At 44.8% G+C, this 25403-nt stretch overlaps 1 protein-coding gene across 3 annotated transcripts in view; it reads left to right on the top strand.

Annotated features, from left to right (window-relative positions):
• Window positions 1-3231: 3231 nt before the first annotated feature.
• CMTR1 (cap methyltransferase 1) overlaps window positions 3232-25403 on the top strand; it is a gene marked incomplete at its 5' end in the record, with an annotated part of 65443 nt that continues 43271 nt past the window's right edge. For 2 of the 3 annotated variants that reach the window (XR_013960439.1, XM_080665257.1), the window contains 3 exons: window positions 3232-3449; window positions 5624-5761; window positions 22389-22531. Coding sequence is in view for 2 of the 3 variants with exons in the window: in XM_080665257.1 (XP_080521383.1) it covers window positions 5629-5761; window positions 22389-22531 (276 nt within the window). Of the gene's footprint in view, window positions 3450-5613; window positions 5762-22388; window positions 22532-25403 lie in introns of those variants that run through there. The other variant, XM_080665256.1, reaches the window with a different exon arrangement.

Raw genomic sequence — 25403 nt, 5'->3', positions numbered from 1 at the left:
ATTGAACCTGAAACCCAGGTACTCGCCCTTCCCCGGGAATCAAACCCACGACCCTTGGTACAAGGGGTGATGCTCTAACCATGAGCACATCGGCCAGGGCTGTTTTTCTTTTTATTATTGGGTATTTTATATATTTTTGGATATAAGTGATTTGTCATATATATATTAAATTTCTTTTCTTTTTTATTTAAATATATTTTTTATTGATTTCAGAGAGGAAGGGAGAGGGCAAGAAAGATAGAAACATCAATGATGAGAGAGAATCATTGATCAGCTGCCTCCTGCACATCCGACACTGGGGATCAAGCCCACAGCCTGGGCATGTGCCCTGACTGGAAATTGAACCGTGACCTCCTGGTTCATAGGTCAATGCTCAACCACTGAGCCATGCCAGCTGGGCCCTTATTCAATTTCGTAATGGTGTCTTTTGATGAGCAGATGCCTTTCATTTTGATGAGTCTATTTTAAATTTTTTCTCCCAATTAATGCTTTCTGGGTCCTGTGTAAAAAATCTTAGTCTATCCCCAGTCTGCAAAGTTATTCTCTGATGTTCTCTTTTTTCCCTGTTTTATTGAGATATAATTGACATATGATATTGTATTAAGTTAAAGTATACAACATAATGATTTGATATCTATATGTATTAAAGGCTAATATGCGAAGTGTCCCCTCAGGAGTTCGACTGGGAGACCGGGAGTTCGATCGCTCGCTATGACGTGCGCCATAAGGAAGGCCCTGGCTGGCAGCTGGGAGGTCCCAATCAACCCCGATTGCCAGCCAGGCCTAGGGATCCTACACGTGTACAAATTTTGTGCATCAGGCCTCTACTATGTATATATTGAAAAATGATTAACCATAAGTTTAGTTAACATCCATCACCTCATATAGTTACAATTTTTTTCTTGAAATAAAGACTTTAAAGATTTACTTTCTTAGAAATGTCCAAATACAAAATACTGTATTGTTAACTATAGTCACCTATGTTTTCTTTCTTTTTTTTTTTTTAAATATATTTTATTGATTTTTTACAGAGAGGAAGGAAGAGGGATAGATAGTCAGAAACATCGATGAGAGAGAAACATTGATCAGTTGCCTCTTGCACACCTCCCACTGGGGATGTGCCCGCAACCAAGTTACATGCCCTTGACCGGAATCGAACCTGGGACCCTTCAGTCCGCAGGCTGATGCTCTATCCACTGAGCCAAACCGGTTTTGGCTATGTTTTCTTTTATAAGTGTTGTATTTTTAGGTCTGATCCATTTTGAGTTAATTTTATATATGGTGTAGGGTAGGAATCAAGGTTTATCTTTCTCTCATATATTTGTTTGGTTGTTACAGTACTATTCATTGGATTCACGCATGTATATTAAAATACATTTTAATTTTTCTATATTTTAAATGTATTTCCTCATTATTTAATTAAAATTAAAAACAAATCGCACAATATGTTAGATATGTTAACTGTATTTTAATATAATTTTTTTCCTTTCTCATCCTATACATTTTCTTTTATGCCCTTCAAATTATTATGTTGAGAATGGACACATAAACTTTAAAGATTACCAAATGTGTCCAAGGTACAACACATGTGCAGAACCCCTGGTGAGAGGGAAAAACATTCAGCTTTAGAACCAGAGAGACCTGGGTTTAAATGCTCATTTGCTACTTTCTAGCTCTGTGACCTTGATCATATCACTTAACCTTCACTCATATTCCATACTCCCACAGACTCAGTAAATGTCTATTGCGCACCTACTATCGGCCACTGTATTCAAGATTTTTTAAAAAATATATATTTTATTGATTTTTACAGAGAGGAAGGGAGAGGGATAGAGAGTTAGAAACATCGAAGAGAGAGGAACATCGATCAGCTGCCTCCTGCACACCCCCTACTGGGGATGTGCCAGCAACCAAGGTACATGCCCTTTACCGGAATCGAACCTGGGACCCTTCAGTCCGCAGGCCAACGCTGTATCCACTGAGCCAAACCAGTTAGGACTGCATTCAAGATTTAATACAGACACACAGGTATAACCTTTCCTGCACCCAGTTTACAACTGAGTGGTTGATGCAGATGAGTCAGCAATACTGTGGTAAGTGCTTTGATAGCTCCCAGCCTAGACTTGTGGGGTCAGGAAAGATTTCCTGATATGAGGACACTAAACTAATAAGTAGATATTTGTCAATCAAAGAAGAGGGAGGAGTGATCCAGGCAATGGAATGAACCCTTAATAGACATGGCATGGTGGAGAAACTGAGCAAACACCAGGATAGGGAGAGGGATGGGACCAGCAGTAGCACAAGGCACTGCTGCAGAAGGGGTCAGATCAGAGGGTCTTGCAGCCATCTTAAGGACATTAGCTTCATCCTCAGAAAAGTGGCAAGCCATTGATGGGTTTTAATCATTGACAAGTTGTGACAAGATCAGAATAAAAATGTTTTAAAAAATCACTTTGGTTTTATGCACTAGAGGGCTTTTGACTGGAGACAGACACAATGAGTTGGAGATTATTGGAGAAATCCTAGTGAGAGAGGGTAGTGGCAATGGGGTGGGAGAAGAATGGATGGATTTGAGAAGTAATTAGGAGGCAAACTCAATGAAGTGGATATCGGAGGCTGGAAAATGAGATGGGGCCTCCTCAGATTTCTGTTTGAACCAACAGAATGAATGGTGGTGCTCTTCCCTGGGAAAAGAGTAGGTTTATGAGAAAACATAAGGTCGGATTTGCATTTTGGGCGTGAAGTGACTGGGGATGTTCTGCAGACTTTGTCATATTGGCCTGAAAATTGAAAGAGGAGTTTGGAAGGGGAAGCCATCTGTGTCCATATGGTAAGTTGCCAAAGACGGTATTCCTTCTATCTTCCCGACCTTTATTCAACATCTGTTGAGGATGTACTGTATGCTGCTGGATGTTGGGGATACATCCGTGAACAGGAAGACTAGGTTTCTGCCCTCAAACCAGTTTACCGGCTACCTCGTTAAACTTTTCTTTATCTGTAAAATGGATATAATAAGATTAAGTGAGATGAGGTGACGTGACGACGCCTGACCCTTGTAGTTTTTATTTGTTTTCCGGCCCCAGAGCCGGAAGAGAAGATAATTGGTTATTTTGCTTTCGTATCCTTTCCTGGCTGGGCTCCCGCGCAGGCTCCCTGGGCCACCGGGTTGGAGTCGGGGCGGGGCGGGGCGGGCCGGAACGCTAGAGGTCTTCCCCGGGCCAGGACCCGGCCGGGCGAGGGAGCGGCCGCGTGACGTCATCAAGCGGCGCTGCCCGTAGGGCGGGACCTGAGCGCGACAGCGGGGCGGCGCACCGGGCCTGGCTGGGGAAACGAAAGTGAGGGAGGAGCTGGCGGTTCTGGCAGCAGCAGGGCCGGGCCCGGTAGCGGCGGCGGCAGCGGTGGCCTGACCCCCCTCTCCGCTCCCTGGCAGCTTGCCCTCTCCCCTCCGTGTGAGTGCCGGCGCGCGGCCCGGGGGCAGCGGGCGGGCGGGCGCGCGGGCTCAGCATCCTTCCCTCCACCGCCGCCTCGGCCCCGCACCCGCGCGCGGTCTGACCCTCACCGCCTTCTCGCCCCTTCTCTCGTCCTTCCACCCCTCCCCCCCCCCACCCCACATCGTTCCTCCTGCTCCCGGAGCCGCCGCTGACTTCGCCTCTGCGCACACACTCACACATTCACGTTACCTTCAAATGGAAAGACTGGTCCGGGGAGATGGGAGCTCATCTCTTCCCTCTATGAGCAGGGGTGGCAGTGCGAACCCGAGGCCCAGGGAGAGAAGACTGGAGAGGGGATTGTGAAACCCTTGCCTGGGGAAGCAGCAGGTAGAACCAGGCCTTCTACTCGGAAGTTCCCAGCCAGAGCACCCTCGGGCCTGTGTAGGTCACTTGAGCCGGGCACTAGATAGCTGCGCGGCCTCCCCGTCTTGGGCCGCAGTTTTTTCCAGTGGAAAAATGAGAGGGTTGGATGAGATGATTTGGAAGGCTCCAATCTAAGGTGGTTTGGAGAGGAGCGTCAGCATCCTTCCTTTCACACAACTATTTCCTCGCCTTTTCTTGCACCCACCCCAACACTGTCCACATTGAGGTTCCCCTGCTCCGTCTCCAGAGTCACTAAGAACCAGTGGGGCTTTTTTTTTTTTTTCTTTTGTTACGGACCTTTTATTTTTTTGGCGGGGCGATATAAGATAGGTTTAAAGTGAAATGTGGCTCAGCTTGCTCCTGTTTGTTCAGTGTCTTCTGTTCTTCCTGCGACCCCAGGAGAGCCTCTACCTGTGCCTGGTTAGAGGCTGCCTCCCTAGGAAGGATGAGATTATGCATTAGGTTGACGAGCTCATCTTTGAGCTGGAAATAAGTGAAACATGTGATTCAGGTTTTTGTGAGGTTGACGGGATCACTGGTATCTTTGGATTTTATTGTAAGTTTGTTTTTTGCCCCTGCACCTCCTCTTCTTCAAGGATTGCAGCCCTGTTTGCTTCTGTTTTGAGTCCTTTTTCTGAGTCCTGTTAAGGCCAATCAGCTGTGTATAAACCACAATATATTCACTACTGTTGGTTGCTTTTTAACTCCATCATTTCTTAAGATGTCAGGGTCTTCTTAATCTCTTCCATCACACTTTTTTTTTTAAGTCCTCACCCGAGGATATTTTTCCATTGATTTTTAGAGAGTGGAAGAGAGGGAAAGACAGAGAGATATATCAACGCGAGAGAAATTGGTTGCCTTCTGCTGGCGCCTCAGAAGGGCCAGGGGCGGGGGAGGAGCCTGCAACGGTGGTGGTAGGGGCCCCTGACCTGACTCTAACGCGGGACCCTTCTGTCCTCAGGTGGAGGTTCTATCCACTGAGCCAAACCGACTAAGGCTTTTTTTTTTTTTCTCATGCTTACCTCATGTACCTACCCATGGGCATGGATGATGGTGGCATGGTGCCTCCCTGTTTTCTTTCCTTTTTTTTTTTTGGAGGTGGGTTTCTATTCTTAAAATTACTTTTGTATGTGAGTCTTATGCTGTGGCTACATCCAGTTCCAATAACTTTCTCACTCGTATTTCCTCAGTCCTAAGTCAACCAATGCTTCCATTCCTTACACTGATGAAAAACTTACCCAATTTTTTCATGTTTTTAAACATCCTGAAGTAAACAAACAAAAAAACAAACCACAACAGTGTTTGTAATCATATGGACTGTCTTAATTATCTGGGTAAAATAATAACAGTGATAGAACAATCATTCTGGGATGGTCTGTTCACCTTGGAAATTATTGGTTAATAGTTTCAAAATACATTTCCAGTGTACATTGTTGTTACACATGGCCAGTGTTGTATCAAAGTATAGAATAACAGTTTTCCAAGGCTTTTCCCCTGTGGTGTGTGGAGTTGATCCATGACGTTTTGGTATCTGAGTCTGTGAGTACCACATTTTACAGTGAAACTAACGGTTATTTTTGAAAACCCGAGCTTGGCTAGCATCCATACTGGACCTCTTTGAGGAAGAGGCTATTCAAGTGCTGGCACTGGAAGTTGTTTGGAGTTGCCAAATCCCATCCCATTTATAATTTATACTTTAGAATCCCTGCTCTGATCCTAGAGACTCTGACATGAGCAGCTGATTGTCTTGTCTGGATTTATGGTTGCAGTAACAATGAAGAGGAGAAATGATCCAGAATGCACTGCCCCTATCAAGAAACAGAAGAAAAGAGTTGCAGAGCTCGCCCTGAGCCTCAGCTCTACATCTGATGATGAACCTCCCTCCTCTATCAATCATGCAGCAAAAGGTATGCTTGCCTTTGTGGTCTGAGGCCACTGGTCATCTGGTTATATGAATCCCCGGAGCCTAAATTGGGCAGACTACAGTCCACTGCTCCTTGCGGAAAATTAGGCAAATTCTGCAGAGATATGCTAGCTGTAGACTCTCTTCCTTTCTGCCATTCTCCTAATAGGAGTGGGGGACTTGTTTTAAATAAAAAATTGGAATTTTTACCAAGTGCAGTAGTTTTGTTGCTGGTCCTTTAGCAGGTGGCACTCTTTTGCTGCCATAAACCAGGTGTAAGTACAGGCATACCTTGAACATACTGCGAGTTTGGTTTCAGATCACCGAAATAGTGAGTCGTAATCAGAGCGTCTTGCCTTTAATTTGTAAAAAAAACTGCAACATCTGTGAAGCACAGTAAAGCAAAGGGCAATAGAACCAAGTGTGCCTTGCTCATCTTGTGCTTTTAACAGTTGTTAATGATCCTGAGGCTCTTTGCTGCAGTGATGTGGCCTAATTCCCCTTAGGGTTTTGCATTGTTTTCTCAATTCCCTCAGCAGTTCTGAACAAAAAGACCCAAATGAATTTGAACATGCCAGTATTCACTGTTTACATTAAGCTCAAAGGATTTCACTCATCTAGATGAAAGTAACATTTTGCTTTGCCTTTTTCTTAGGATTATGGACATTCACATTTTACACAGATGCTTTCTGTGAGAAATTGTAAAGTGTCTAGCTAGGAGCTTGCCTCAAATACCAAGCAATTAGAAGTAGCTGTATTGCATTTACCCTGAATTACTAGTTGTATTAATTTCCTTTGCTGTAACAAATTACAAACTGGGTGGCTTTTATCAACAGAAATTTATTCTTCACGGGCCAGAAGTCCTAAATCAAGGTGTCAGCCAAGGCCATAGTCCCTCCTAAGGCTCTTGGGGAGAAGGCTTTTCTGCCTCTTCTATCTTCTGGTGGTTGCTGGCTGTCCTTGTGTTCCTTGGCCTATAGTAGCATAACTCCAGTCTCTGTCTCTGTGTTCAAATTTTCCTCTTCTTATAAGGACATCAGGGCCCACCCTAATATATTATGACCTCATTTAACTTGATTACATCTGCAAATATCCTATTGCCAAATGTCCTGTTCCCAGACTAGGTGACATTACCTTTTGGGAGACACTGTTTAACCAGCTGTCTTGCATTTTGCTCATCATCTGCTGGGTCACTGGTAAATTGAAATGAAATTTGGTAACAGATTGGTAACTGTAAGGGTGTGAAGCATCCTTTGAGGGAGGTAGAAAATTCAGTTTATTCATAAGTGGTAGGCTAGTTGAAGGGCAGTTACTCATCAGCTGTCTGAGAAGCTGGTCCAGAGAGGAGAAGCTTGACAGGTGGCACAGCTAATGAAGCATTTGGTGTGGCTGTGGTCCTGGCTGGATAAGAGACTCATAAACTTGTGTGTGGAGATATGTGTGCCTTTAAAGTTGTCATGTTGAGTTCCAGGATAGGTGAGAAAGGCTGTATGTAACAGATTACTAAGTAGGAAGGTAAAAAACATATTGGTGCATTTGCTCTCGGGACTATTAAGGAAAGGGAATTTTGGTTCTCATCTGCAATTTAAGCAGCTTGGTGAAGGTAGAGGGTCTCCTTGGGTAGGGCTCTGGGGTATGAGGAGAGAGAGGCCTACAAGGGAAAAAGGGAGAGCATGTCTGGAGGAATAAATGACACTTAGGTGGTGGCGGTATCTAGTTCCAAGGGGCTCTTGGGGAACATTTGCTCTCAAGTAACATCCTTTGAAGTAAGGAGAGCACAATGTCCATGTAGAGGAAGGTAAGTGTATATGGTTAAGTATCTTTCAAGGGAACCAGTCTGATTTAAATTTCAAGCTTTTAAAAATGTGACTGTGAATTGAGGTTAGCTCTCTCCCCCTCACAGACTCCCTTGAATTGTACCAAATAGCTTTAACCTTTTCTGGAAGTAGCACCATATGACTCAGGATTGACTGTTGCTGCCGTGTGTGCAGAATGGAAGTCTAGAGGTGGCCAGGACTGTGGATGCTTCTGGCAGTAGGCCATTTGGTCCTTTCATTTGTAGAAAATGAGGCAGGAGGTAGAGGCAAGCAAACATGCCAGATTTCCCTGGGTCAACTTATTTTAGGAAGGGGCAGCTCCACATTGACACAAAAACTCTGAGGACTAGGGTCTAGTGCAGCCGTGGGCAAACTACAGCCGGCCCGTTCGGCTGTTCTATCCGGCCTGCGGAGCCGAAAGAGTGGAGGGTTCTCTTGCTCTCCCCTCCGCTCCTTCACCAGCAGCAGTGTTAACATGGCAATGTCAGGAAACACGGCCGCAGCTCCTTCTTCTGAGTGGGCGGATTTATATTCGCCCATTCAGTAGAAGGAACAACCTCTCAATCTTCCAGAGGCTCCTTGTAATGCCCGCGGACGCGTCCCCCGACATCACCCTGGGAATGCATAGACACGTTATCGTGGTGATGTAGGGAGACACGCCCCTGGAGAGCACAGTATCAGAGCATTAGCTAAAAAGGAGACCAACAACACTGTTCCCACTGAAGTTGATGTTTTAAAGACCAAAAACCCAGTCTACATTGCCATCTACATCTACGTCCCGGGCATAATTTGGAAGTTGCACTAAAGAAAATGTTTAATTTACTGTTTACACATTTTGTTCTTTTCTATTTGTTTTAGTTTTAAATTATTTTATTATATTTAAGTTTAATTTGAAAGGCTTTTGTACCTTTCCTTTGTTAGGCAATTTTATTTTGCCTTTGCCATCTTCAATATAAGGTATGTTATTGTGCTATGATTCCTCCATTTTTTGAAGTTTCAAATTATAATAATTAGTGTTTACATTCTTGTTAAAATGTTTGAAATGAATAAAACTATTGAAATAAAAAAAAAAAAAGACCGTACCCTTTTATGTAATGATGTTTACTTTGAATTTATATTAGTTCACACAAACACTCCATCCATGCTTTTGTTCCGGCCCTCCGGTCCAGTTTAAGAACCCATTGTGGCCCTCGAGTCAAAAAGTTTGCCCACCCCTGGTCTAGTGTCTTCAGCAAGATTACTCTTTTGTCTCTCCCCACCCCAACTCTGTGCTTGGCATGGAGTAAATGCTCAGTAAATATTTACTGAATAAAATGGATAGAAGGCAACAGTAGTATTTTTTCCAAGAAGCTTAAAATGCTTCACCTCTTTCATTTTGCCTGCTCTTCTTCCAGTCTACAGAAGACCATTTTATTAAGTACTTATGAGCATTTATGTCATTTCTGTTCTGTATTGGCTCCTCTAAGGCATCCCTGGGCAGTGTGCCCTGGTAGTTACTCTCTCACCAGAAACTACATATCCATTAAGTCGGTGGTCGGCAAACTCATTAGTCAACAGAGCCGCAGTTTGCCGACTACTGCATTAAGTCATAGCATTAAAACAGGTGTGTTTCTTTTTGTTCCAACCACTTCAACCTTCACATACTGTTCAAATGGATGATTGAAACATGCTCTTTAGAGAGTATAATTAGAAAAACAAAAAAAAACAGTAGTTACTATTTCTGTCTGTCTGGGCCTTGTTTGTGCTGCTGTTTCTTCCTTTTTTAAAATATATTTTTATTGATTTCAGAGAGGGAGAGAGAGAGAAACATCAATGATGAGAGAGAATCATTGATCGGCTGCCTCCTGCATGCTCCACATTGGGGATCCAGCCTGCAACCTGGGCATGAGTCCTCACTGGGAGTCATATTGTGACCTCCTGGTTCATAGGTCAATGCTCAACCACTGAGCCACGCCAGTCGGGTTGTGTGGCTTCTGCTAGATCAGTGTGATGACTCATTAATACATCTTTTTAATTTAATCAGTTTATTTTACATTATTGACAAGGTAACTGTATTGCCAGGTCAGAGACTGACATCATCTGACCAGAGTAAAGAAGAAAGGGATGTTGTCATGGCCACTGTGGCATCATGTGATTATTATGAATATTTTAAGAGGAGTTTAAAGGCACTTTCAAGCCTAAATTTGCTATTAAGTAACAACCTTTTGAAGTAAGAGAGACGGGTGGAGTCATTTTGTTCATTTCGGTTATTTTTTTTTTAATCCTCATCTGAGGATATTTTTCCATTGATTTAAAAATATATATATATTTTATTGATTTTCTTACAGAGCGGAAGGGAGAGGGACAGAGAGTCAGAAACATCGATGAGAGAGAAACATCAATCAGCTGCCTCCTGAACGCCCCCGACTGGGGATGTGCCTGCAACCAAGGCACATGCCCTAGACCAGAATCGAACCTGGGACCCTTCAGTCCACAGGCCGACGCTCCATCCACTGAGCCAAACCGGTTAGGGCTGTCCATTGATTTTTTTTCTTTTTTTTTTTTTAGAGAGAGTGGAAGAGAGGGAAAGACAGAAAGAAATATAGATGTGAGAGAAATACATTTATTGGTTGCCTCCTGCACAAGCCCCGACCAGGGCCTGGGCTGGGGAGGAGCCTACAACCGAGGTACGTGCCCTTGACCAGAACCAAACCTGGGACCCTTCATCCACAGGCCAATGCTCTATCCACTGAGCCAAACTGGCCAGGGCCTTTTTGTTGTTTCTCACAGGAACACTGGTCCTTAGGTGTGTTCATCTGGCCCTCCCATAGCATGTGCCTTGGAAGCTGCCAGGGTCCTTGCCCAACACCACACTAACAGTGCCTCCCCTCTACCAGACTTAAGTCTTCCCTAAATAGGCTATTTTCTCTGAAACACCATTGCTTTCCTGTCAGTCCAGATTCATGACCTTAATCAAAAACTTCCTTTATCGGTACCTGTTTAAATTGCTCTAACGAGTTACCATTTGTCTGGCACGAAGAAGAAATTGAGTCTTTAAACAGGAATGAGTGTATTCCACAGCAGTTGTTAGGCAGGATGGGATGTTTATTAAAATCCATAATTTATTCTTCTGTATCTTTGTGCTGCTCACCTTGGCCACTAGTGTTTGGATATGCTCCTCATATGTGTTGTCACTATCATTTCTAATCTTCGCATGTTTGCTCTACTGTTTTGTTGCCTTATCAAAAATTTGGCCAGTAGCTGGGAAGCCTCTTCCTTCTTTAAAATGACTTAAGAGTAATGCCCTCTATCAGGTAGAGAAGAAATCCTAAATGAAAACTCTAAGTGATGCGTTGGGCTCTCTGGTAGGTTTTAGAAGAGGAGCTCCTGGGGAGGTAAATGGGAATGCCACCAGCTTTGGCACATTCTTAATGAAACTAATGCTTTTAATAGACTGACCTTATTAGTCCCGTTAATTTATACCCTCATTACAAGAGTGTCTGTTCAGTGTTTGCTAAATTTTTAGCAGTCTTGGGAGGCTAAACCTCCTCTTTAGTTTCTGCTGCAGCCACGGCAGTTGTCTCCTTTTCATCTGAAAAGAGTGGCCCCAAAGGCCCAGGGGTGAAAATGAGTAGTGGCTGTGATAGTCTGTGGACATTAGGACTAATCTGGGGAACTGTCTTAAGTCCTGTCAGGCCAAGAATTGGCTTCACATACCACATGAAATAAAAGAGAAATAAGGATTATCTGTTCATCCATTATACTTCTTGATCTCACAAAGAAATGTCTACGGCATCTAGTAGGATGGTATTTTAGCTCCCATCAGCCCCGCTCTCAGAATCTGGACAGGGCAGCTGTACGTTAGGTGACACCTAGGGAAGAGGAATGGAGTGGAAAGATCTTTGTACCAGAATCATCACTGATTTGCCAAATGAACCCTCCACCCGAATTTGGTTCTTTCTGCCATTTTGGTCCAAAAATGTTATGAAGACAAAGAAAACAAAAGATCTTTCTCCGAGATCTGAGGTGGCAGGAACCCTGCATGCTCAGGAATGATATTTATACTATTGATGGATGCCCATTAATGGGACAAGCAAACCTGACATCCTGGCAGCTCCCTAGAGCTGGACCAAGTGCACACACTCCTTTGAGGCTGCCAGGTTTTCCTAACCTTCCCATAGATAGACCTATGTATCCCCAGACAGCCGGTGAATGGCGTAATAACTGATTTAACATTATAGCTTCTGTTGAGTCAGGACCCTGGGTCCCTAGGCTGCCCCGAAGGAAAATATAGGGCCCGAACGGGGAGCTGCCCGCATTCCTGGCACCACCTTTTTCTGCACTAAGCAGTACAGGTTGAAGGCATGGAAGCAGCTGCGTGAAGAGAATCTGTACCTTTGGACGGGTGGTTCTTTTGCATGTGGGCACTCTCTTACAGAGCGCCTCTCTTCTCATCGGAAAGAATAGATGAAAGGCCCAAGCTCAGTCTTCAGTCATTCAGGAGGTCTTTTCCCTCAGATCTGATGTCCTCTGAAGATTTCTCTGGAAAGGAACCAAACTCTTTCCAAGGCTTGGAATGGTACTTTATTTCTCAATAGTTTTATTTTTTTAACCCTAATTTTCTTTATTTAAATTTTTTTTTATTGATTTCAGAGAGGAAGGGAGAGGGATAGAGAGATAGAAACATCAATGATGAGAGAGAATCACGGATTGGCTGCCTGCTACAGGCCCCCTACTGGGGATCGAGTCAGCAACCCAGGCATGTTCTCTGACCAGGAATTGAACTGTGACCTCCTGGTTCATGGGCTGATGCTCAACTCCTGAGCCATACCAGCCAGGCATAATCCTAATTTTCAAACGAATGTATTATTTCTCCCATAGAAAGGCGGAAAAGTGCAAAACAAAATAAATATCACTTCACTTCTTAGTTTCCATGGTTACTCATTGTTAATATTCTGGGTCTTTCTTTGAGTGGCACTTTGGCACTCTGTGATGTGGTGCTGCATTGGTCCATGTAAACAAGTTGGCTCCTGCTCTGGCTGGTTGGCTCAATTGGTTGGAGCATTATCCCAGTAAGGGCACATACCCAGGTTGTGGGTTCAATCCCCAGTCGGCACATAAAAGAGGCACCAATCAACGTTTCCTTCCCCTCCCCTCCCTCCCTCCCTCCTTGGCTTCCTCCCCCTCCCTCCCCTTTTTTCCCCCCTCCCTCTTTAAAAATCAATAAAACATACAAACACACACAAAAACAACGCCAAGTTGGCTCCTTGTTAAAGGAGTTGGATAGCCACCTTAAGGGGAAGGGGCACATTTGCTACCTCTCATACACAGACATTCTCAACCAAAACTCCTCCTTGCTAACTGCTTAGGAGCCAGGATTTTGGTTTTAAGTTTATTCTGATTTTTAAAAACATGTTCACCTGCCTTTTCTTTCTTTTGCAAAATGTTAAATCATTAAAAAATGTATGTTTATCTTAGCTATTAGATTTTTAAGCTCTCTTAGGGTAGGATTGTTACTTTTGGATAGTACCTGGTTGTATGTAGCATGGACCTTTGGTAGAATAGGTCCTGAACCAAACTTGTTGTCTGATCTGTTAAATAATATCAATATTTTGGACTCTGACAGATTCCATATGTCAGCCTACTGGGGTGGTGGTGATGGGGAGGCTGCTAAATAATATAATCTAGTAGGACCCAGTTCTCTTTTAGGATATAGGTATTCCATTCTCATGCTCAAACTTTTTGTTAGTGTTTTATCTTAAAAAAATTTTTTTTAAAGACTTCATTTTTTTTTTTTTTTTGGAGCAGTTTAAGGTTCACAGCAAAATTGAGAGGTAAGGACAAAGGTATCTCTACACATGCATAGCCTTCCCCATTATCAACATACCTCACCAGAGTGGAACATCTGTTATAATTGACTAGAGGCCCGATGCACGAATTCGTGCATGGGTGGGGTCCCTCGGCCTGGCGGGTGATCAGGGCTGATTAGGCCATCTCGCCTAGTCCCAATCGGGGTTGACGAGGGCCGGCTGGCTGGGGAGGGACTGCAGGAGGTTGGCTGGCTGGCCGGGGAGGGACTGTGGGAGGGCTTCAGGGTGTGTCCGGCCTTCTCACCGGGTCCCAATCGGCTGGACCCCAGCAGCAAGCTAACCTACCAGTTGGAGCGTCTGCCCCCTGGTGGTCAGTGCATGTCATAGAGACTGGTCGACGGAATGGCACATCATTCACTCAGAGCCCATAGTTTATATTAGGGTTTCCTCTTGGTGTTGTATACTCCAGGGTTTGAACAAATGTAATGATGCTTCTGAGGCTGAACTCTTACTACTTGTACTTGGACTATTTGTACGAGGTGGTGTAAAAGGAAATAACTTATTTTAAAATTTTAATTTATTGATTTTTAGAGAGAGGAAGGAGAGAGAGATTTGTTGTTCTACTTATTTATGCATTCATTGGTTGATTTTTGTATGTGTCCTGACCAGGGATCAAACCCACCACCTTGACATATGGGGACGAAAGTCTAACCAACTGAGCTACTGCGCCAGGGCCAGAGGAAATATCTTAAGGAGCTGTACACTCAGTAGGTGCTTAGCAAAGGTGTTAACAAGATGAGAGTCACTTAAATTCACTACAGTGAGCACTTAATTAATTTCTGTTAAGCTGCAAGCCTCAGTCCAGGTGTGGGAGATAGGGAATTGACTGTGACGCAGTTCTTCATCTTTAGCAGTGACCCTGTCCAAATAAGTGGCTCTCAGGCAGTGTGATGAGTGCTGTGCTGATGATGTGATGCTGGTGCTGCTGGAGCCCAGTGGAAGGGAGAATCAGGCCTGGGCGTGGGGGAAGGCTTCCCTCCTCTCAGATGTCAACCCGTGGCAAGTTTGTATTCTCATAGGGAAGTGGATGGATCAGTTCACAGAGGGTAGGATTCTGTGCTCATGCATATGGTCTCGCTCTTCTATTATTCATTTGACAATGTGTCTGGGTGATCTATCTATTCCAATACATAGAGCAGAGCTTCTCAAATTTTCTTGAGTCTTGGACCCTTAGTGCCACACTGACTTTTCTCACCTTGCTCCTAGACCAAAAGAAATACCTAACATTTCAGTTTATTAAATATTTAGGTCTAAATAATAAGCATTTATATCCTTCTAACTAATGGGTGTTTGAAAGAGTAATACACATAAATTAAAAAATAATTTATTCCTTTTTAAAAATTTTATTTTCTCTTTTCAAAAAATTTATCTCTATTGAAAATTTTACAGATGTCCCCCTTTTTTTACCTCCATTGAGCCCCTCCACCCCCCGGCCTTCATCACACTGTTGTCTATGTCCATGGGTTATGCATATACACATATAAGTTCTTTGGTTAATTTCTTCCCCTCGCCTTCTCTCAAGCGCAGTAACTTATTAATGAGATGTGTATACTGTTGAGCATTACATAACTTCTCAAGCCTTGGGTTCAGATTGAACACCACCACCCTCGTTTCCTGTTCTGCAGTTTTCCTTGCTTGCAATTAATACCATTTTTAATGAAAATATGCACAAATTTTTTAAAATAAAAAATCTTTTGATTTCAGAGAGGAAGGATGGGGGGTGGAGAGAGAGAGAGAGAAACATCAGTGATGAGAGAGAATCATTGATTGGCCTCCTCTGGCATACCCCATACTGGGGATTGAGCCCACAACCCAGGCATGTACCTTGACTGGGAATTGAACTGTGACCTCCTGTTTCATAGGTTGACATTCAACTACTGAGGCCACGACGGCTGGCCGGAATATGAATAAATTTAATAAAATTTTTTGAGATACAGTCTATTTCCAAATTGGGGTGGGTTTGCCTGAGAACTTATCTGGGTAAAATTACATTGGGTTGAAATAGCTTTCAAGTTAAGAAATTCATCTAACTATACTAATAAAAGAGTAATATTCTAATTAGACCGGGAGACCTTCCAGACATCCTTCTGGACAAAGCCATGGTGGTGGGGCCGAGGCAGAGGTGGTTAGGGGTGATCAGGCTGGCGGGGGGGAGGGGCAGTTGGGGGCAACCATGCCAGCAGGGGGGGCAGTTGCGGGTGAGCTGGCTGGCAGGGGGGGATAGTTGAGGGCGAGCAGGCCAGCAGGGGGGCAGGTGTTGGCGATCAGGCTGACGGGGGGGGGGCAGTTGGGGGCAAGCTGGCTGGCGGGGGGGGGCAGTTGGAGGTGAGCAGTCCGACCGGGGGGGGGCAGTTGGAGGCGAGCTGGCTGGCAATGGGGGGCAGTTGGGGCCCATGAGGCTGGCAGGTGAGGGCAGTTGGGGGCCATGAGGCCAGCAGGGGAGGGCAGTTGGGAGCCATGAGGTCGGCAAGGGAGGGCAGTTGGGGGCCATGAGGCCGGCAGGGGAGGGCAGTTGGGGGCCATGAGGCTGGCAGGTGAGGGCAGTTGGGGGCCATGAGGCTGGCAGGGGAGGGCAGTTGGGGGCCATGAGGCTGGCAGGGGAGGGCAGTTGGGGACCATGAGGTCAGCAGGGGAGGGCAGTTGGGGGCAATCAGGCCGGTGCGGGGGACAGTTGGGGGTGATTAGGCAGGCAGGCAGGTGAGTGGTTAGGAGCCAGCGGTCCTGGATTGTGAGAGGGATGTTTGACTGCCGGTTTAGGCCCGATCCAACAGGGATCGGGCCTAAACCGGCAGTTGGACATCCTCCGAGGGGTCCCTAATTGGAGAGGGTGCAGGCCGCGCTAAGAGACACCGCCCCCCCTTGCACGCATTTTGTGCACCGTGCCACTAGTATATATAAAAAGCCAGCGACCGGAATGCTGTAATAACTGGAATGACCGGTTGCTATGACGCCCACTGCAGCCAGTGAACTGGCCCAATCAAAGGTGGGGCCGGCCGGCCAACCTCCCACGACCCCTCCCCCAAGCCGTCCCCACCCCTGATCACCCCCTTTATCCCAATAGGGGGTGTGGCCAGCCGGCCAACCTCCTGCATCCCCTTGCCCTGACCAGCCCCACCCCAGGTCAGCCCCCCATCCCGATTAGGGGCGGGGCCAGCTGGCCAACTGCCTGTGGCTCCTCCCCCTGGCCGGCCCCTCCCCTGATAGGCCCCCACACCACATTGGCTTGTGGTCCCACCCCCCAGCCAGCATCCCACTTCAATCAGGGGCAGGGCCGTTCAGCCAACCACCCTCGGCCCTTCCCCCTGGCTGGCCCCACCCCTGATTGGGCCCCCAACAGCAATTGGGGGCAGAGCCGACTGGCCCACTGCCCACAGCCCCTCTCCCTGGCCAGCCTGACCCCTGTAAGCCCCCACCACTCCTATCGGCCCATGGCCCCTCCCCCCAGCCAGCTTTGTCCCTGATTGGCCCCCCCACTCCGATCAGGGGCAAGGCCAGCAGCTACTGCCTGCAGCCCCTCCTGGCTGCCCCGCCCCTGATTGGCCCCCCCAACACCAATCGGGGGCAGGGCCCTCCAGCCAATCACCCACGGCCCCTCCCCCCCACCCAGCCCAGCCCTTATTGGGCCCTGATCAGGGCAGGCTAGCCAGCCAACCTCCTGTTGTCTCCTCCTCCCGACAGGCCCAGCCCTGATCCACCCCGATCAGCCGGCCACATACCACCTCTAGTATCCTATATAATAAAAGCCTAATATGCTAAGTGTCCAGTCATCCGGTTATCTGTTCAACCAATCAAAGCATAATATGCTAATGATATGCTAAGGCCGCTCAACTACTCGCTATGACGTGCACTGACCCCCAGGGGACAGATGCTCCGAACGGTAGGTTAGCTTGCTGCTGGGGTCCAGCAGATAGGGACTGAGCGAGATGGGCCAGACACACCCTGGAGCACTCCCGAGTCCCTACCTGGCCCCAATTGTGCACCTCAGCCTGGCCTGCATCCTCTTGCAATCAGGGACCCCTTGGGGGATGTCAGAAAGTCGGTTTCAGTCCTATCCCACAGGCCAGGCCAAAGGAACACACTGGTGCACAAATTCGTGCACTGGGCCTCTAATACACACACACACACACACACACACACTTAGGTGACTATTATTCAGTCTTAAAGAGAAGGAAATTCTGTGATTTGCAATAACATGGATAAATCTGAAAGGCATTATGCTAAGAGAAATAAGCCAGACAGAAAGGCAAATACTGCATGTGAAATCTGGAAAAAAAAATCCACCAAAAAAGAAACAGTTGAACTCATAGAAAGAGTAGAGAAGTGATTGCCAGGGACTGGGGGGTGGGAGATACAGGGAGAGGTTAATTAGTAAAAGGGTACAAACTGTCAGTTATAAAATGAATAAGGTCTGAGGATCTAATTATAACATGGTAACAACTCTATATTGTATAATTGTAATTTGCTGAGAGTAGAATTTAGATGTTCTCACACACAAAAAAAAGCTAAATACATGAGTTGATGCATGTGTTAACTCATGAGGGGAAACCCTTCACAATGTACACATATATCAAATCATCATGTTATATACTTTAAATATCTTACAGTTTTATTTGTTAATTATACCTCATTAAAACTGGAAGAAGTGTCTGGTCCATCCAGGGACCAATCCAGTGCCATAATCAAATATGTAACATCTCTTCAGTCTTCTGTAATCTGGATAGTTCCTAAATCTTTGCCATTGATAACCTTGACACTTTAAAAGAGGCATTTTGTAGAATGCTCCTCAGTTGGCATTTGTCTGTTGTTTCCTCATAATTAAATTGAAGTTATGTGCCTTTGTCAAGGTTACATAGAAATGATACTGTGTCCCTCTTATGGGATGGGGGCGTAAGTCAATTTGTCCGATCAGTAGTGATGGTAACTTTGATTATCTGTTTATGGGTGTGTCTGTTATCTCAGCTGTGAAGTAACTTTTTTTTTTCATTTTCACCCAAGGATATGTTTTTTCTTTAGTGATTTTTACAGAGAAAGGAAGGGAGGGGGAGAGAGAGAGAGAGAAAACATTGATCGGTTGTCCCCTGTAGATGCCCTGACTAGGAATTGAATCCATAGCCCAGGTATGTGCCCTGACAGGGAACCAAACCAACTGATGCTCCAGCCAACCGAGTCACCAGGCCAGGCTGTAAAGTTCCTATTTTTCCCTTTGAAATTAACAAGTAGTTTGAAACTATGTAAATGTTTTGCGCCTCATCAAGCTTTTACCAACTAGTTTTAGCATCCAATGATGACTCTTGCCTGACCAATTTTTATTATGATATCTACTGAATTGTGGATTTCTAATGCCATCATTCCTTCTGCATTAGTGGTTGTCATTCAATTGTAAGTAAGAAGGAAAACTTCTCCCTAATGTATGTATGTATGTATGCAAGTATATATGTATATGGTTATAGCAGCATTAGGTCATTATATGTTACTAATGTTATTTATTTTAATGCTCAAAGTGACTTTTGAAACTTGCTTTTTAATGGTTGCTAATTGTTTTTATGAACCTGCAGAAAAATAAATAATATGTATGCTAAATAAAATATTCAAGAAATATCATATATAAAAAAGGCTAATATGCAAATTGTCCCCTCTGGTGGGAGTTCGACCGACCGGGAGTTAGATGTGCATTGACCACCAGGGGGGGTGGTGGCTGGCAGCCAGCCAGGGGAAGGGAGGCCCCAGCTGGCGGCCGGCAGCCGCTAGGGACCCTACCCGTGCACGAATTTCGTGCACTGGGCCTCTAGTGTATACTATAAAACAAGACAAGTCTTATATTTTATCGGGCTTTATCACATTTAATGACTTTTTTTTTTTTTTTAACATTTAATGACTTTTAGTCCTCAGATAGACATATGGATTATAGCAGCAGTAGCTCAAGAATTGTAACCTTCCAAGTATCTGGCTTGTTGCACATGACACTGAATGGCTTTCTATACTTTCCTAGAAATAATGGTTCCTGTTTTTTATATCATTGCCAGTTTTTCACAAAGTTTTTACCACATATACTAGTATATGTGTGTGTGTGTGTGTGTGTGTGTGTGTGTGTGTGTGTGTGTGTAATGTCACACAGTAATGCAATCCTATATAATAAAGAGCTAATGTGCTAATTATACCAAACAGCAGAACGACTTTCCGGACAAAGCTGGGGCTGCGAGGGGCTGCGAGGGCTGGCCGAGGTTGTGAGGGCCAGCCAAGGCAGTTAGGGCTGCGAGGGCCGAGCCCCTTACACAAATTTCGTGCATCGGGCCTCTAGTGTTACAATAATTGCTTTATAATAATAATCTTACATTTTTAAGATAGTTAAGAAATGAGCAAAAAATATGTTTATACGTTCTTTCCTATTGACTCACATATTTACCATTTTTAGTGCTCCTCCTTTCTTCCCAAGGATTTGAGTCATTTTCTGGTGTTATTCCTTTCAGTCTAAATGACTTCCTGATAACAACAAATCTGTCTTTATCTAGAAATGTATTTTACTTTCATTATTGTAGGGCAGTTTTGCTGGTTTAGAATTTTTCATTCAGCACATTGAATACGTCATTCCACTGTCTTCTGGCCTCCATTGTTTCAAATGAGAAGTCAGCCAACTGTAGTAATGCATTTTTCTCATGCTGCTTTCAGATTTCCTGTCTTTCAACAATTAGACAATGATGTGTCTAGGTGCAGATCTCTTTGTATTAATCTTACTTGAGGTTTGTTGCATTCTCTATATAACTATTGTTATATGGATTTATCAGTTTTTGAGCATTACTTCTTTTTAAAAAGTGTGTCCTTTTCTCTTTCTCTCCTCTCCTTTGGATATAACCATTAGATATATGTTAGTATGCTGATGCTGTCCCACAGATCTCTGAGCACTGTATTTTTCTTTACTCTTCAGACTGGGTAATTTCTACTTACTTATATTCAAGTTCACTGATTCTTTTTTGTATCATTTAGAATCTCCTGTTAAGTCCTTCTAATGAATTTTTAATTTAGTTCTTGTACTTTTTGTGGTAAAACATAAATACATAACATGTAATTTACCATATTAACCATTTCTAAATGTACAGTTCAGTGGCATTAAGTGTATTCACATTGTTGTGCAACCATCAGAACTTCTCTTCTTTCCAAACTGAAACTGTACTACCCATCCCTATATGTAAAAGGCTAATATGCAAATTGACTGAATGGCGGAACGATTGGTCGCTATGATGCGCACTAACCACCAGGAGGCAGACGCTCAATGCAGGATCTGCCCCCTGGTGGTCAATGTGCTCCCACAGGGGGAGTGCCGCTTAGCCAGAAGCCGAGCTCATGGCTGGCAAGCACAGCGGCAGTGGTGGGAGCTCTCCTGCCTCCACGGCAGCGCTAAGGATGTCCGACTGTTTGCTTAGGCCCCCTCTCCGTGATGAGCTGTCAGTCAGATATCCTCCGAAGGCTCCCAGACTGCAAGAGGGCCCAGGGTGGTCTGAGCGACCCGCCCCCTCCCAAGTGCACGATTTTTGTGCACCGGGCCTCTAGTATTTCTATAAAAGACAGGGAAAGAGCCAGTCACAGTGAATATCTAGACTGTTGATCCTCCTACTTTTGACCAGGAGTAACATAATCTACCACTCTGGCAGTTGCTAAGGTGTGTCTTATTTGGTGATCTTTTGCAACAAAGTTATGCTATAGGACTCATCCTCTTGCCTATAAGTTTGAAGGACTGCAAAAACAAATGAAACTAGGAGATTAAACAATGAGAAATTCTTAGTCTGACAATTATATCTTCAATAAATATCTATATTAATAAAAGGGTAATATGCTAATTAGACCAGGAGACCTTCCGGGAGACCTTCTGGTTGTCCTTCCGGACAAAGCCTTGGTGGCAGGGCTGAGGCAGAGGCAGTTATGGGTGATCAGGCCAGGAGGGGAGGGCAGTTGGGGGTGATCAGGCCGGTGGGGGGGCAGGTGGGGGCAAGCAGGCCGGCTGGGGGTGGCACTTGGGGGCGAGCAGGCTGGCTGGGGGGGGGACAGTTGGGGGCGAGCAGGCCGCCGGGGGTGGCAATTGGGGGCGAGCAGGCCGGTGGGGGTCAATTGTGGGTGATCAGGCTGGCATGGGGGGGCAGTTGGGGGTGAGCAGGACGGCAGATGGGGCAGTTGGGGGTGAGTAGGCCAGTGCGGGGGGGGGCGCAGTTGGGGGTATGCAGGCCAGCAGGCGGGGCAGTTGGGGTGATTGGCTGGCAGGGGGGCATTTGGGGGCGAGCAGGCCAGCAGGGGGGCAGTTGAGGGTGAGCAGGCCAGTAGAAGGGGTAGTTGGGGGTGAGCAGGCCGGCAGGGGGCGCATTTGGGGGCGAGCAGGCCGGCAGGGGGGGCAGTTGGGGGTGATCAGGCCGGCAGGCAGAGTGTTTAAGGGCGATCAGGCAGGCAGGCAGGTGAGCGATTAGGAGCCAGCAGTTCCGGATTGTGAGAGGGATGTTCAACTGCCGGTTTAGGTCTGATTGGATCGGGCATAAACCGACAGTTGGACATTCCCCGAGGAGTTCCAGGTTGGAGAGGGTGTAGGCAGTGCTGAGGGACACCCCGCTGTGCACGAATTTCATGCCCTGGGCCACTAGTATTTTATATTTAGCGATGTCCTTTAAATACATTATTTCATTTTCCAATTACCCGTGACGAAATTATTACCATCTTAGTTGGTAGGGAAAGAAATTGAAAAGATGGGAAAGGAAAACATATTTTTGAGTCACCATTGTATGTCAAGTACCATTAGGAACTTTTGGTACTTGCCCAAGATTCCACAGTTAGTAAGATGTAGAGAATACATTTGACCCTGGGTCATTTTATGAACTTCATGTGTGTAATGCATATTTTAAACACTAGTTAGATAAATGAAATTAGACTTCTAGAGGTTATTTTGTGCCATAAACTCACCTAAATATTTTCCTTCTTTCTTTTCTAGTATCTACCACAAGCCTCAGTGGGTCCGACAGTGAGACTGAGGGGAAGCAACGCAGCTCTGATGATGCATTCAAAGCAGACTCTCTTGTGGAGGGAACTTCTTCCCGCTATTCCATGTACAACAGCGTCTCCCAGAAGCTTATGGTATGTTGGCACTTGGGTGGGGTTTCTAAAGCTACACCAGAAGAGTGAGAGAGAAGTGAATTTGTATTGATTGGTATGAAAAGAAGAAACGCTAGGGAGTGAGTTTTTCCTTTGCTTTTTGCTACTGAAATTCAGTAGAGTGTGGGTCTCTTTTCAATAGAGGTGTTGTTCACATTGGAGCAGCGGTTGCCAACCTTTTGGACCTTGCAGACCACTGGTTGGCAACTGCTGTTCATCCATGTGAAGTGGTTGCTCAGGCCTGCTTCTGGTAATCGCCTTCCAGGGAATAGACACAAATCTTAGGATTGAGTTCTTTATTAGACAAGGATCTTTAGGGTTTGAGATTTAGGTTTCTGATTTTTGGGGTAGATAATTGAGCCCAGTGACTCTAGAGTTCAGTATGACATTAAAAATAATGATTCTGTCCAGGAGTTGATAGTACCTCCAAGACCTCAGTTTTGCATGAAGCAATTTTTCAGTTGATCTCTTGATTTGGGCTTCTGTAGGCCCTCATTGTCCTTGCCTATTCATGATCTTTTTGGGTTCCATATAGTAGGTGTACCGGTTAATAATGCGGATTTTGTAACCAAAGAAAACACAATAATTTCAAGAGAAACATCAAAAGTGCTTTATGCAAAGTAATGTCCATCACTAGCTACACATTTCCCCATCTTTCAGGTAATTTGTGGATACCGTCCCAATAGAACTTTCCTTGTTTTGAAGCAAACCATTCAGAGACCCAATTTTCCACTTCTTTCTACGTTTTGAAGTGCTGCTCAGAAAGTGCATGTGCCATTGATGGGAACAAGTGGTAATCTGAAGGAGCAAGGTCTGGTGAATACAGTGGGTTGGTTAATACTTCCCAGGCAAGATCTTTTAACGTGTCTTTAACTGGGTTTGAAGTGTGTGATGTTGCGTTATCATGAAGCAAAATTACTTTGCCATGTCTTCTGGCACTTTCTGGTCGTTCCATGATGAAAGCATGGTTCAAATTGATTATTTGTTGTCGGTAGTGATCAGTATTAACGGTTTCACCTGGTTTTAGAAGCTCATAATACACCACACCTTCCTGATCCCACCAAACGCAGAGCATTGTCTTCTTTCCAAAGCGATTTGGCCTTGCAGTCGATGTTGATGGTTGACCTGGATCAACCCATGATGGATTTCGTGCATTTGGGATACTCAAAATAAATCCACTTTTCATCGCCAGTCACAATTCGATGCAAAAAAGACTTTCTTTCGTGCCATTGAAGCAACATTTTACTGATAACTTTACAGTTTGCCATTTGTCTTTTGTTCAGTTGATGTGGCACCCATTTTTCTTCCTTTAAAATCTTTCCCATTGCTTATAAACGATTGGAAATTGTTTGCTGAGCAACGTTTAATCTTTCTGCAAGTTGTTTTTGAGTTTGACACACATCTTCATCCAATAATGCTTGTAATTGTTGGTCTTCAAACTTTTTCGGTTGACCTGGATGTTCTTTGTCCTTCACGTCCAAATCATCACTTTTAAAGCATTTAAACCAGCGTTCACAAGTATCTTGAGATGGAGCATGTTTACCATAAGCTTCCCAAAGTATACGGTAACTTTTTCTTCAAAATACAGTAACGAATTAAAACTTCCCATAAATGCTCTTTTTTTTTGGCATGAAATTCAACATTTTTAAGTGTAAAAATATCTATGATGTTAACACCTTCAGCAAATTTGACGTACGAAGTTTTGAAGCTTGTTGTCAATACAACAAAATAGCATACATATCAAATTGCATATATATCAACATATGTGTAACTCCATCTATTGAAAAAAATCCGAATTATTAACTGATACATCTAGTAAATTTTTGGAATATTTGTCCTAGATCTGTGAAATATGCCGTGGGTATTTTAATAGGAATTGTGTTGGATCTATATATTGCTTTGAGTAGTATGGCATTTTAATGATGTTAATTCTTCCTATCCATGAACACAGATATATGCTTCCACTACTTTGTATCTTCCTCTATTTCTTTTACCAGTGTCCTACAGGGTTTTTTTTTTTTAATGTGCCTCAGTCATGAAACAGCTCTGGCCACCAACACAGGCATCAAGCTAGGATGAACTAAGAACTGCATGTCTGCTTTGCCCGATTGATACAAGAACAACACCACCAATCAGGTGTCTCCTTGCCCATTGCCAGGGGGTTGTCCTACAGTTTTATGAATAAAGGTCTTTTACCTCCTTGGTCAGGTTTATTCCTAGGTATCTTATTTTGTTGTTGTTGTTGTAATGATAAATAAGTTTGTTGTTTTTAGTTTCTCTTCCTGAGAGTTTATTATTGATATATAAGAATGCCATTAATTTCTGGATGTTAATTTTGTATCCTGCTACATTGCCAAATTCATTTATTAAATCTAGTAGTTTTTTGGTGGAGTCTTTAGGGTTTTTTATGTATAATATCACATCATCTGTGAAGAACAATGGTTTTACTTTCTCCTTTATAATTTGGATGCCTTTTATTTTTTCTTGTCTGTTCTCTGTGGCTAGGACTTCCAGTACTATCATAATAATAATAGGGGAATATGCAAATTAGCTGGGGTACCATAACGTCATGACTGAACAGCAAGGGACCTGAGGCTGCATGGTGCCTGGTGGGGGTGAGGGACCTCAGGCCGTGCCCCACACCCAGCAGGGCTTGACGGGGACCTCAGGCCGTGTCCCTTGCCCCAGTGTTCGGCTGGGGGACCTCAGGCCATGCCTCCTGCCCTGCGGGGCTTAACAGGGACCTCAGGCTGCACCGCTCACCTGGTGGGGCTTGACAGGGGACCTTAGGCCACGGCCCCCGGCACCGGGCTGGGAGACCTCAGGCCATGCCCCCTGCAAGGCAGAGCTTGAC

The sequence above is a fragment of the Plecotus auritus genome (assembly GCF_963455305.1).
Source record: "Plecotus auritus genome assembly, chromosome: 4".
NCBI classification, from domain to species: Eukaryota; Metazoa; Chordata; class Mammalia; order Chiroptera; family Vespertilionidae; genus Plecotus; species Plecotus auritus.
The sequence above is the reverse complement of the archived record's forward strand: the minus strand, read 5'-3'. Positions and strand labels throughout refer to the sequence as shown.